Here is an 11,851-nt window from a genome sequence, read left to right as displayed (position 1 = left end):
GCCCTCCTCTGCTGATCCTCTCTGAGCCTCAACACATATTAGCAACTCATACACTATGCCACACAAATCAACATGACACTTTTCATTTATCCCCTTTGGACCAAGAGTGTAAGGTAAAGGAACAGGTCTTTGGTCACCTACCAAAAGCCCCAAATAGTCAATTTTCCCAAGGGAAAGCTGCTTTTAGAAACTGTCTTGAGTATCAGACCTGACATCATGCATGCTGTGCCCAGTCCTACTCACACTCCAGAGCAAGGCCTCAGAATCTCCCTCTTGTTAACTTGCAAACAGAAGTGCTGTGAAGTCTCTGTCCTGCTGACCAAAAAGAGCAGAAGCCACAACAAGGCAAAGCAAATATAGTCAGGGCCAGGAGCTGGCTGCCCCATCCCAGGGAAGGTGGGAGAGAGCAGATCCTGCAGCAGCCCAAGTGCAACAGCCGGCTGAGAGGACAGGGAGTGAGACCTGCAGGCACAGGCAGCAGGCACAGGCAGCCCTCAGCACAAGGCAAGGTGGGAAGGGAGCATGTGCTCCCTTGAACAGTTGTCACCCAAACCCACTTTTAGCTCTTGTCAGGGCTAGATGAGTGTGGAGAATTGGAGTAATTTCTATGTCAGAGACTGTATCTGGAGAGCACGAGATGGTTTTGAAAAAGGCAAACCAGAGCTGCACAAGGGGCTATTCCCACTGCTGGGGCTGTGCTGCTTCCAGAGGTCACCATCTGCCTCTCCTCACACCTCATTCTCCCCTGCTATGGGATCTGTTTCCTCTGCTGTGGCATTATGTTTTTCTTCTTTTCCTTCCAAAATACCTTTCAGTGAAAACAAAAAGCATTTCTGACTCCCTGGCCATGCCTGGCTGCCAGCTGGAGGCTCCAGGAGCTGGAGATGAGGCACGCTTAGTTGCTTTGCCATCAGAACTTCCCCAAAGAGAGCAGGTTGTGAGCAAATACACACAAACGCAAATATTGGGGCCCTTGTCTAGGAAACTGCTACTGCTCCTTGGATGAACTGTGATGGGCTGTACCTTTGCTGTGGTGAAACTCCCAGAGCACAGCTGGGTGCTGCCCACTGGCTCCTGACCGTGCTGACAGAGCACAGCATCCAGCTCTAGGGCTGGCGAGTGCCCTAGTTCAGATGAGATGTGTACTCAAGGAGCAGGCCTGGCGCCTCCAATCCAGAGGAAACTACATTCGTAAAAGCCAAGTTCAGAAACCAGAGAGGATGACACAACCTTTCATTAAATGTGACTGCTGAGGGCTCTCAGAGGGGATTAGAGGGATGAGCTGCTAATTCATTTCTCTTCACTGATACCCAGAGGGACTAGCTTTTGTTATGCTCTTAAATCAGGGGATGCCTGCCCTGCAGTGAGCCTCTGTCTGCAGCTAGATACCACAGCAGGAGAGATGGATCCATCGTACTGAATGCTCTCCTCAGTACCCTACTTGCTGGTGCAGGGCTGTAGCCTCAGCTGCTTAAAGCAGGACACACACCTCAGTACCGAGACCCACACACCAGATCACCTCCATCACTTGCAGTTTCTCAGCCTCTCTCTCCAGGCAGGATGCATCAGCCTGCCATGGGACCCGACTCATGGGACAGGGAGGAAGCTGCAGCTGCACAGGGTGGTATTGCAGCCCCTTCCCCACCCCTCACCCCCAGCCAGGTGGTCATTCTCACAACAGATCTCAAAGTGAGACATTTAAGCACAGCTTTCAAAGGTAGCCTTCTGGAAGGAGAGGTCATCAGGTCCAAAGCCATAGCACACCTCCCCACTATCTCTTTTATCCCAAGCATTGTAAAATCCCCTCCTCCTCCTGGGCTTGCTTGGTCCTTTTTGGAATGTACAGTCAGAGAGTGGTGGGGTGTGGGACAGACAGCTCTCTGGATCCTTGCCACTAGCAGCTCCCAGTCAGCACCCCTCGGGCAGAGCTGCAGGTAGGTGGGGATGCTGAGCAGCACCCAAAATGGGGCTGGGGGTCCAGAGGAATGGCAGGACATGCCAGACCTTCTCAGTTACTCAAACAGAAATGCACATGTTCCCTCCCTGACTAACTGAACATCTTCCTCAGTTCTCCATCCTTTATTTTGCCTCAGCCTCTGACCACAAAAGCTGGGGTAAGCATCTTGGCACGTTCCAGGTGCAATATAGCCAGAAACTGAGGCCACCACAGGTCTCCTTCCCTCCTGTGACTGTCTAAATGACTAGTAATCACTTTGTGGAGGTAAGGATGAAAAAGCAGCTGGAAGCACAGGCTTGTCTGATCTATTTTTATTTCACACACTTCAAAGCCTGTCAAGGCCCTTCTTTTCTGCACTGATGAGGCTCTTTTTTCAGCTACAACTCTTTCCTCAAAACAAGTTCTTGGAATACAAAGGAGTTTGCCCTGTTTGGGGCAGGCTGACAGCTGCTGACAAAGGTGCCAACATAGAAATTGTTTCATCATAAGCAAACATGAGAGAATTAAACATTTGCCTTTAGAGATCACTGTGTCCACACCAGAGCACATTTGTTTCACAGCTCAGGAGGGGCAAAGGTGTGTCTGAACAGACTCTTGTCACTGTGTTGCCCTGGCAGTGCAGCAGGTAGAGAAGCCAGGGAAGGGCAGCTGGCAGAGAGCCTGCCCAGCTCCCTGCACCTGCAGACAATTCCCAATGGACAATAGAAGCTGTTTTGCAGTTTTCTGGCATTAAAGAAGTGCTCTTGAAATGGATGCAATAGCTGGTTTAATGCTGCCAAGAGGTAGCTGAGAGAACAAAATGGACAGAACACTTGGCTGAGACCAGTGCCCCCAGAAGCTGTGACTGCATCTTGAGACACTAAGTACTCGAGCATGAATCTCTTCTGTTCCTCTCAGAATTGACAGTATTCCAGTTCAGTGATGCTGATTCAAAACCAAAACAGCCACAAAACACAATAACCACCCAGTAACTGCTTCTCAGAAGAGTGAAGAGGAGAGTCGGCTGAGTTTCATCCCCATGCATTTCCTCCTCTGCCCAAACCTGGCACTCCCCTGCAGCATCCAAACTGCTCTCAAAAGCCAGTGAATCACAGAAATGCTGATGCTTCTACAGCATCAGGTTTACTCAGCTTGCACGCAGGTGTGTCACGAGGGTGGAGGAGAGATACTTGGCTGCTTAGCGATCAGCCAGTTCCTCCACTTCTGGCAGGATTTTTCCTCCCAGTCCATTTTTGAGGCAATCTGCCCCAGATTGGACACAATGATGGGAAGCATTAGGAAAGCTATTAAACAACGACACGGGCCTTATTCAATGTCTGCAACTCCCCTGAAACTCCTGGTGTCTTATCAAGCACAAACATGGCATAGAAAACTGGAAAAAGGCCCTTTCCCAGACTGGCAGCAGCAGCTGCTTTTGGGTCTCCATGTCAGACTTCTGAGCAGAGCTTTGTTCCTGATCCCCTGAAATCTTTTGGTTTGCAGAGCCAACAGTTTGATGTGTGCACCTTTGTCTGAATTCTGCTGCAACTGAACAACTGAGTAAGTCAGAACCAAACTGCTCATTTTGCCAACAGTTTTTCTGGGGGGGGTAGTTTTTCAGAAACCACAAATGAAAGAGAGTGAAATGGAAGACACCAAAGGAACAGCTTTGACATGCAAACATATACTCAGAGGCAACAGCCCTGAAGGTCTCCAGCTGTAAGGTCCCTCACCTGGGTTCCAGCCCTGGACTGGCCCATCCTTCAGCTCCAGTGCGAGTGGAGATGTTTTAGAGAGGGCTGCCCTGTGTCTGTGATGTCCAGCACTGGCAGCCCCAAACCTCCTGCCACCTATGGCTAAGAACACAGGGACATAGAAGGGACTGGCCATTTTGTCACCTTCTGAGCTGGAAGGTCAGGAGCAGCAAAGGCAGCAGCATTGCCTCAGTGTTTGCATTGCTAATGCCTGAGCTGTTTGTGTCTGTTAGCAGTTACTGTCAATTCAGAGACAAACAGATCTTAGTAGCTCACAGAATTGCCTCTAAGTCAGCAGTACGCACTGACTCTCCAGACTTTGTCTGCTTTCAGAAGATTGTAAAACAGATGCCCTTGTGGTACAGGCAGCAGGATGCTCTGTAAAGCAGGAGGAAGGCAATGCCTGGCTCCTACCTGCTGTTTCTGCTGTCCCTCACTAGGGAGAAATTAAGCCAAGCTAGAAAACCCCAGTCCCTAAGCACTGCCCTCAGCTGTGCCACAGACATGCTGCCCTGCTGGGACTGGTGCTCTGGAGCTGGGTAGCCACCCCTGTCTTACAGCAGGACCCATCCGTGCTGTGTATAAGGGCAAAACACCATATGGCAGCAAGGGGTGAGGAAAAAAGGTGTGAGAAACAGCCCAGCAATGCTGAGGCCTGGGGAGGAGGAGGAGAGGTGCTGCAGGCCCCAGAGCCCCTGCAGCCTTGGAGGGAGCTGGGGGACACAGCCCAAGGGAAGAGCCCAATGGAGCACCAGAGACAACCTGTGGGGGCAAATCTGTCTTCAAATTCTGATCTGAACCCCTCTGTAGCTTGGTCTCCACCTCCCTTTGTGAACTGCCAGGTAGCAGCATGTAGCAGTTTTGCCAAGAAAGGTAGCTGAAAGCAGTGGTCAGGCACTTCACAGCATGGAGACACAGCCCAGCCCCACACAGCCCATCTCCCTGCAGCTCCACCCCGGTGCCTCCCCTCTGCACCACCAGCCCAGGGCCGTTGGTATTCCTGACCAGTGCTCTGTCCTTCTGCCTGTCAATCTTTTAGGTGCTGCAGGACAAAATGTGTGAGTTTTGCCTCACAAGCAGTGGTTTGCTCTGAAGCAGATGCACTAGCATTTCTCTGCTGAGCTGAAAAGAGGCTAAGCCCCAGACAAGAGATTTCTCCAGGCAAGGGAAAATGAAGAACAAATTAAATGTTCACTGCGAGCAGGTCACTAAACAAAAGAACAATAATAGTGCTTTTCTGCCATTCTATTCATTTCTTCCAGCATAACTACACATCTCTGGATACAATCTGTTTCTTTGCCAGGGCTTCAACATTCTCCCCTGAATTAATGATGCTGGAAAATCTCCACTTTTCATAGACTCGGATAGTCTCTGTGGAGCAGCAGAGCTGTACAATACTTGCTTATGCAATGACTGGTCCTGCGCCAGGAACAACAGCCTGTCTGCTAGGAACAACCAATTCACACACTACCCCAAAATGCTTTCCTCATGAAAGGTCTGAATTAGGTGGAGTGAAAGTGCCCCAGACCTGCTGGTCACACTGTTGTCAGCCTCCCAGCGAGCCATCACCCACACCCTGGGCTCTGAGCAACAGCCACCCTGAGCACAGCAGGGCCACACTGCCTCATTCATTACCTCCAGAGTACCCAACACACTATCAAGAACTATTATCACAGGACCAGGCAACCACAGGGCACCTGGTGCAGTTAAAATGCAACTTGATCTGGGAAAGTACTGGCAGACAAGCACTGCTTTGGCTACCTCAGGCACCAGCATGCCGGGTCACAGGGCAGCTCTCTGTCCACAGGCTTGACTTGTTGCTGAGGAGGTGTAGAACAGTGTCATCTTACTTGCCAACTAATCTGCAGCACAGTGCCCAGATCAGCATTTGTTTCAAGGCTGCTGAGGATCATGCTTTGAATATGGTGTATTTCTTCCCAAAGAAACACTGAAGGCAGGAACGCCCATAAAGGGAGCTTTTACTAATGTCAGAGGAGGAAGACCAGGTCTTACTGTCTGCAATCAGCTGCAATAAAGGGCAAGACAAGAGCTAAATTTTTGCCTTCATCAGGAGGAAAACATCAAAGAACCCTGGAGAACTCCTATTTTGACCTGTGTGTGGTCGGGATAAGCAATGAAATCATTAACACTTTCCTGTACACCTTGGAATTCCACCTTTTGCTACCCTACCAAAGCAAAAAAAGTGTCAAATAAGGGTAGCTGTTACAACCAGCCAGCCCTGTCCATCCTCAGCATCCTCTGGTCAGAGAAACACATCACTTCAAGTGCTGAACTAGAGGCATCTGCACAAGCTACATAAGTACACATGCCCAATTAGCCAAGGACAAGTGAAACACACAGCACCAACCAGCAGCTGGAATAACCTGGGTGGGTGTGCAACAGGAACTCTGGGAACACTGGAAAGAAGCTATTTTCATATTAAGAGTTTGCAATAGCACTAAGTTCATGCATTTTATAGCAGAAGTCACAGTTCTTGCATTTTTTCCTTCCAGAGGGTTCTGGTTTCTTGTATTTCATTCTCTTACCGACACAGCCATCTAGTGATCAGACACCGTTTGGCAGAAGGAAATTTGGGTTTACCATGGTGGACAAAAAGATAAACCACACAAAGCCTGGAGACTCTTCAAAGCAGCCCACAACAAACCACCTATCAGTCAGTCCAGTCACAAACTGCTAAGTACTATGTTTGCCTTGGTTGGGGCTTAACTTCCAGCCAATGTCAAACGTCAAACTTTTCAATACTAATTCACCATATCCTTCAGAAGAGGGTAAAAAGTTCATCCCAGACTCAGTCTGAGCTCATAGTGCAAAGCCCTTTGTTTATGCAAAATCTATTATCTTCTTCAAAAGCTGATCCGTGTGACATGTTTTAAATAAAAGATTAAAAGCCAAGGCAACACTGGTTGGAAATAGAAGGTATTTTTACAAATAAAGTTTCACTGATGGACAGGCACAAGTACAGAGGGTGAGAAATAAGACAGGGCAGAAGCTTCTTACAGCAGATACACTGCAGAGCTTGTTCTATCAGTCACATCTACTGGGAAGGGTTCATTCCTTCCTTTTGAAATTCAGTTGTCCCTCCGCCCTTAGTGCTGCTGAATGCCACAGCAACTTTCAGGAAAGAAAGTTCAGTGGAGAGAATAGAAACTTGGTACTGTACAGAAAGAAGGAACAGGGACTTTAGAACACAATAGAAAAGATAAACCAATCCTCATCAGTGGGAACAATCCTAACAAATCTGTTACTGCCAGGCATCTTTACTTTGCTTAAATAGCGTTTAACCATGTAGACTGCAAAGAAAAGACATCCATTTCAAACAGCCTTACTACTGCCTACTAGGGAAGTGGATGTCTTGTACACAACCACAGAGCAACAAGCAAAGCCAGTGGATGTCAACAGAAGTATCTCTTCTTACCTACCAACCTAGCTAGAGAGAGCACAGGCTTTACTACCTGTTCATTTCTTAACATGAATCTCACGGTACAGCAACAGCACAGAATTGTGTTAAAATAGGTCAGTCTCAGTGGGCATTGAGGTTAAAGACATGAAATGGACTTCGGCTTCATGGGGATTTTGAGATCTTTTTTTCAAACCAGGCTTGTGATATTCAGAAGCCTTTATGTTAGCACCTTACCTTACCTTTACCTTAGGGAGGAAATCCTCTGAGAATGCCATCTCTCCTGCAGCAAGAGTTAGAACCAAACTGATCACTGCAGAACTCCAACCAGTACAAACAGCTGGTGCTACCAGGGAGTAGAAAGGTTATAGTCTGCACATGACCACTGCAGTTTTACTTACCCAAATCTTAACGCAGATACCAGCTGACCGGGTCATCTCCCTCTGAGAGGGTATCAGTCACACGTCCCTTCTCAGTGACTGTCAATTTGACATTTCCTGCTGAAGTGTTTAATATCATTGCAAAGGCTCCACATTGCTCACTTGAAGCTGGAAATACTGTGTCCAGGAAGGCATGACTGTTATACGAATATGACTCACGTACCATGGCTGCAGCAGAGCTTTGTGAATACCATCTTATCTTCTAGGCAGGATCCTCTGAAGACATCTTGTCTGTTTCACTGCAACGTTTTTATAGTTCAGTTCAAGCATGTCTTAAACAATTTTAGGAAGGTTTCTAATGCAAATATTTAAGATCATTACTACCCAGAACATGTAGTAGGTTTTGTGGGTTTTTTTCTAGTGATGTGAGACCAAATACAGCTTTATTTACAGACAATTCAACAAATCAATACATTAGTTCAACTTTCATGGCTGCACATGACGGAGTCTTCACAGCATCAGAACAGAAAAGCAAGACTAGCTATTTCCTACATGTACAGACTAGTAATTTATTGTTTGCAGGTATGTGATTAGGTACAGAGTGTTACATTTAAACATTTGAAGCACTTAAATCAGCAAGAACAACCAGCCTATACCTTCAGCAAAATAAAGCTACAGCTCTCATTTGGCTTCCTGCAGATCAACATATGATCTGTACTACTGTGGGTAGATGTTGAGACCAAACACTAAAGTTGATCTAAATTTTGTCCAAAAGATTAGCACTTGTAATGAGTTGTATTTAATGGATAACTATTTATAAGACTTTCCCCATACATCTGCACTACCCTTCATACTCACAAAACATTTCAAATTTATCCTTGGAAACAGCTATCTTATTATTCTGTCCTCTTCTCCCAGGCAGAGGGAAATGCAACCAAGAGTTAGAACTTTCCACTGCAAATACAGACTCAGGCTATCAAAGTTGTGTTCCTACTGAAAAACTCTCCCTGTGTCAAAGAGAAAAATAAAGAGATAGTAAAATATAAGCTCAATGCACAGATCTGAGGATGAGCCTCTCTCTAGTGTAGGTCCATAGAAAGCAAAAAAAAGACAGTGCTTTGCTTCTCAGGAAGCTGCTTCTGTTTTGCTGGATTTTCCATAAATGCAGCTGCTAATAGGACTTTCAAACATACTATTTAAAGAGTCCTCATCACAAATGCCTTCTCATTGTTTAGATAATGAACGACAACAGGACTGAACACAAAAGGAAACATCAATATCTTTAAAAGTCAATGCATCACAGAAACCCAAAGCAGTCAAAACCTAAAGTCCACTGTTTTCCAGACAAAGCTATTTTGAACTTGAAATCAATCTACGACATATTTGCCTGAGGAGTCCTGTCACGTAAGAACAGACAAGTTTTTGTCAGAAACATTTATTAAACAAAACTGATACCAATGCACATGTAATCAAATTAATACCCCCTAATAAAAAAGCATGTCGGTCAAGACCAAAATTATCTTCGCTTCTGGAAGATGTTGCCACGGCCCATACCACGGCCTCTTCCTCTGGCAGCCACTGAAGAAAGAAAACACATGAGATGACATGAATCTGACATAGCTGCATATTTATCATCTCAACAACTGGCAAGCAAGACATGAACACCACTCAAAGTCTCTTGATTAGAAGCAAGGAAACAAGGTTATCCCATGAAATTCAGGAAGGGATATAACAGCAAAGCATTTTCTATGAGAAGACCCAGCAGCCTTGCTACTTAGAACAGGTGCAGGGAGCATTCAGACACCTTGTGTTCCTTCCAAGCTGACACATAACTCTGTCACTCTTCTAAGGCTTTGCAAGAGAACTCAGCACGTTTCAGCAGATGATACTCCCAACACATAATCTTACTGCATCTGCTAAAGTTAACCAAGGCCTCTGTGGCCTATGATTATTACTCAATCTTGTAATAACATGGGAAAGGTACAAATGACAGTGAACTACAGAATGGCTGATAATTACAGCTTCCCAGTAGTTCAGGTGATTTAAGTAGTCTAAGCTCTGTGATTCTCTAAGTGCCATCTTAATATCCAAGTTCAATTTTCTACAAAAGCTTAACAAGAACACCTGAATCTTTCCCTAAATATTCCAAAGAGCTGGTAACCACAATCACTGGAAAACAGAAGATCAAGTTTTAAATAACGCCTGTGCTTAGCAAGATTACTCTCTCCATCTAAACTACAGTAGCATCCATATTACACATTTGTAATAATCTGGTAGCTGGAGTTGTGACTCCCACCATACAACAAAATCCACGGAAAACCAAGGAATGAACCATTCACCTTCTGTTTTCTTACAGCTTACACTTCCCTCAGTGATAGAGATGACAGTTTCCCAGTTTTGATGCAGCCAAATGGGGACTCCCCTCTCCCCAGCCCTGCATTGTACACACCTTGAGCTTTGAGAATCGCTGCTTTTCCTCGCCCAGCACCAGAACCTTGGTTTTTATTCTTCATGCTCTTCAACATCGGAGCGTTCTTCAACATGTCTGGCAAAATGAGAAACCGTATCTTGCTGCCCCTGATGTACACCTGCTCCAGCTGGGCCACACGCCCGTCTCTGTATGTCACCGTTATGTTGGACATCTGGAAAGCAAAGGTCAGTCAGTGCTCAGAGGCCTCTAACAGCTCTGTGTTCCTGCTTCTCTTGCCTGCAGAATATACAGCCAGGATTCAAGTACCAAAGCCAAAGACTTTCCAAGCACACCATTTCCTCAACTCGAGCTGTGACACAGGCATCCAGGACCACTTAAAAATAGCTCTCAGTCTGTGACTATCCAAGCAGGCCCAGGACTTCTACTTTCTTCACAATTTGCAAATTAGTTTTATCAGCTTTGTTACTTTTGGTTTTTTATATTGAATCAGTTTTAATAAATCTGTTTGACACCTACCTATTAAGGAAGTGTTTTAATTTCAACAATGACTTGCCTAAAGTCAATCAAATATAAGCTCTTGGGATAACTATAAAGTAGCAGGCATTAGAATAAGTTTCCATTTCTTATGTCAAGGCTTGTTTATTCTTACACTCAGTGACTTTCTAAAGAAAGAACTCTGGCAGAAACATTGCTCACAGAACACAATCTTAAAGTTCTGATGTTGTTGACAGGAATGTCCCATCTGACTCTAAAACTGGAAAGAACAAGCTCTAGCCCTTTGGAGGACACAGTAATTCCAATTTCACTATGGTAAGTCAGTGTACAGACAGCAGAATAATTTTATTTATCTTGAGACTAAAAGCAGCAGTCTTTTAATCAAGCTGACAATAAGCTGTCAGCCTTTCCAGGCACAGCCCAGCCAGCCTTCCCTCCATCCTTCTGAAGCAGCTATACCTGACAGTTCATGTTGTCTTCAGCTTCAATAAGTTTGCCTCGGTAAACTTCCCCTGTATTGGTCTCACACGTCACAATATGGCCCTCAGCCTCGTGCAGGACTTTAATTGGCACCCCAATCGACATGTTTGCCTTTCTGTGACTCTACACCTAGGACAAGAAAAAACAAAGCACAAAGGAAATAATGGACTAGGTTTCTCCTCTCCAATATATATTTCCCAGTGAAAAGTGACAATCCTTCTCTCTTGCCCAATCACACCATAACCTTTGATGGTGAATTGATAAAAATTCCCTAGAAAGATGTTAATGGAAAGAAAAGATCTAACAGATCAGAAGCAGGTCCAGCTCTGTTCTGACCTATAAAATTCTTCTGTGAAGATGAGATATGGGATCCCTTGCATAGGCAGATACACTTCTAAAGGAAATAGCCCCGAGTGCACCTCATAACGGTACAGCCCGCCGGGCCGCCTACAGCCGTCCCGGACCCGCTGGAGCATAGCAACGGCCGCACACACCATCTCCGCCACGGGCCGCACTGTTGCGGTCGCTGCGAGCCCCTAGCCCCAGCCCTGCCCGAGCCGGGGAGAGCCTGGCCCGCTGCGGAGACCCGCCAAGGGAGCGGGCAGGGCCTCCTGAGGCCTGCGCGGCCGGCGGCCGCCTCACCGCGGCTTCAGTCCCTCACACCCGGGCGCCCCAAGGAGCCCACCGGCCGCGGGGGGCGCGGCGCAGCCCGGCTGCCTCCAAGCAGCACCAGGAACCCGCTCGGGGCCGCCACTCATCCCTCCCGCCGCGGCCCGCGCCCGCTCTCACCCCTAATGGCCTCCTCCAACTTCCCGCCGTGCCCCGCAGCGGAACCGGAACGCGGCGCGGCCCCGCCCGTTCCGCCGCGGCCGCACGGGCTGGGCGCCGGGCCCGCCTCGCCTCACCCCGCCCCGCGGCCTCCGCCGCCGTGTCATGCCCCCGCCCGCCGCCGCGCCC

General features: G+C 47.2%; 1 protein-coding gene across 1 annotated transcript; it reads right to left on the bottom strand.

Annotated features, from left to right (window-relative positions):
- Window positions 1–8,032: 8,032 nt before the first annotated feature.
- Window positions 8,033–11,784, bottom strand: SNRPD3 (small nuclear ribonucleoprotein D3 polypeptide). Its single transcript, XM_062009787.1, has 4 exons — window positions 11,684–11,784; window positions 10,874–11,023; window positions 9,938–10,130; window positions 8,033–9,066 (listed from the first exon to the last, which is right to left on the bottom strand). The coding sequence occupies exons 2-4, from the start codon at window positions 10,997–10,999 to the stop codon at window positions 9,005–9,007; spliced, it is 381 nt and encodes a 126-aa protein (XP_061865771.1). The 5' UTR covers window positions 11,000–11,023; window positions 11,684–11,784; the 3' UTR covers window positions 8,033–9,004.
- Between the last annotated feature and the right edge of the window lie 67 nt (window positions 11,785–11,851).

The sequence above is a fragment of the Colius striatus genome, chromosome 17 (assembly GCF_028858725.1).
Source record: "Colius striatus isolate bColStr4 chromosome 17, bColStr4.1.hap1, whole genome shotgun sequence".
In the NCBI taxonomy this organism is placed as follows: Eukaryota; Metazoa; Chordata; class Aves; order Coliiformes; family Coliidae; genus Colius; species Colius striatus.
Note: the sequence above shows the minus strand (reverse complement) of the source record. Positions and strands in the feature narration are given on the sequence as shown.

What these genes read in the sequence shown, in the direction of transcription:
- SNRPD3 (XM_062009787.1), bottom strand. Translation starts at nt 10,999, where the DNA reads ATGTCGATTGGGGTGCCAATTAAAGTCCTGCACGAGGCTGAGGGCCAT. An exon ending in AAGACAACATGAACTGTCAG is followed by an intron (nt 10,131 to 10,873) that starts GTATAGCTGCTT and finishes TTTGCTTTCCAG; the next exon opens with ATGTCCAACATAACGGTGAC. An exon ending in AGCGATTCTCAAAGCTCAAG is followed by an intron (nt 9,067 to 9,937) that starts GTGTGTACAATG and finishes TTCTTTCTTCAG; the next exon opens with TGGCTGCCAGAGGAAGAGGC.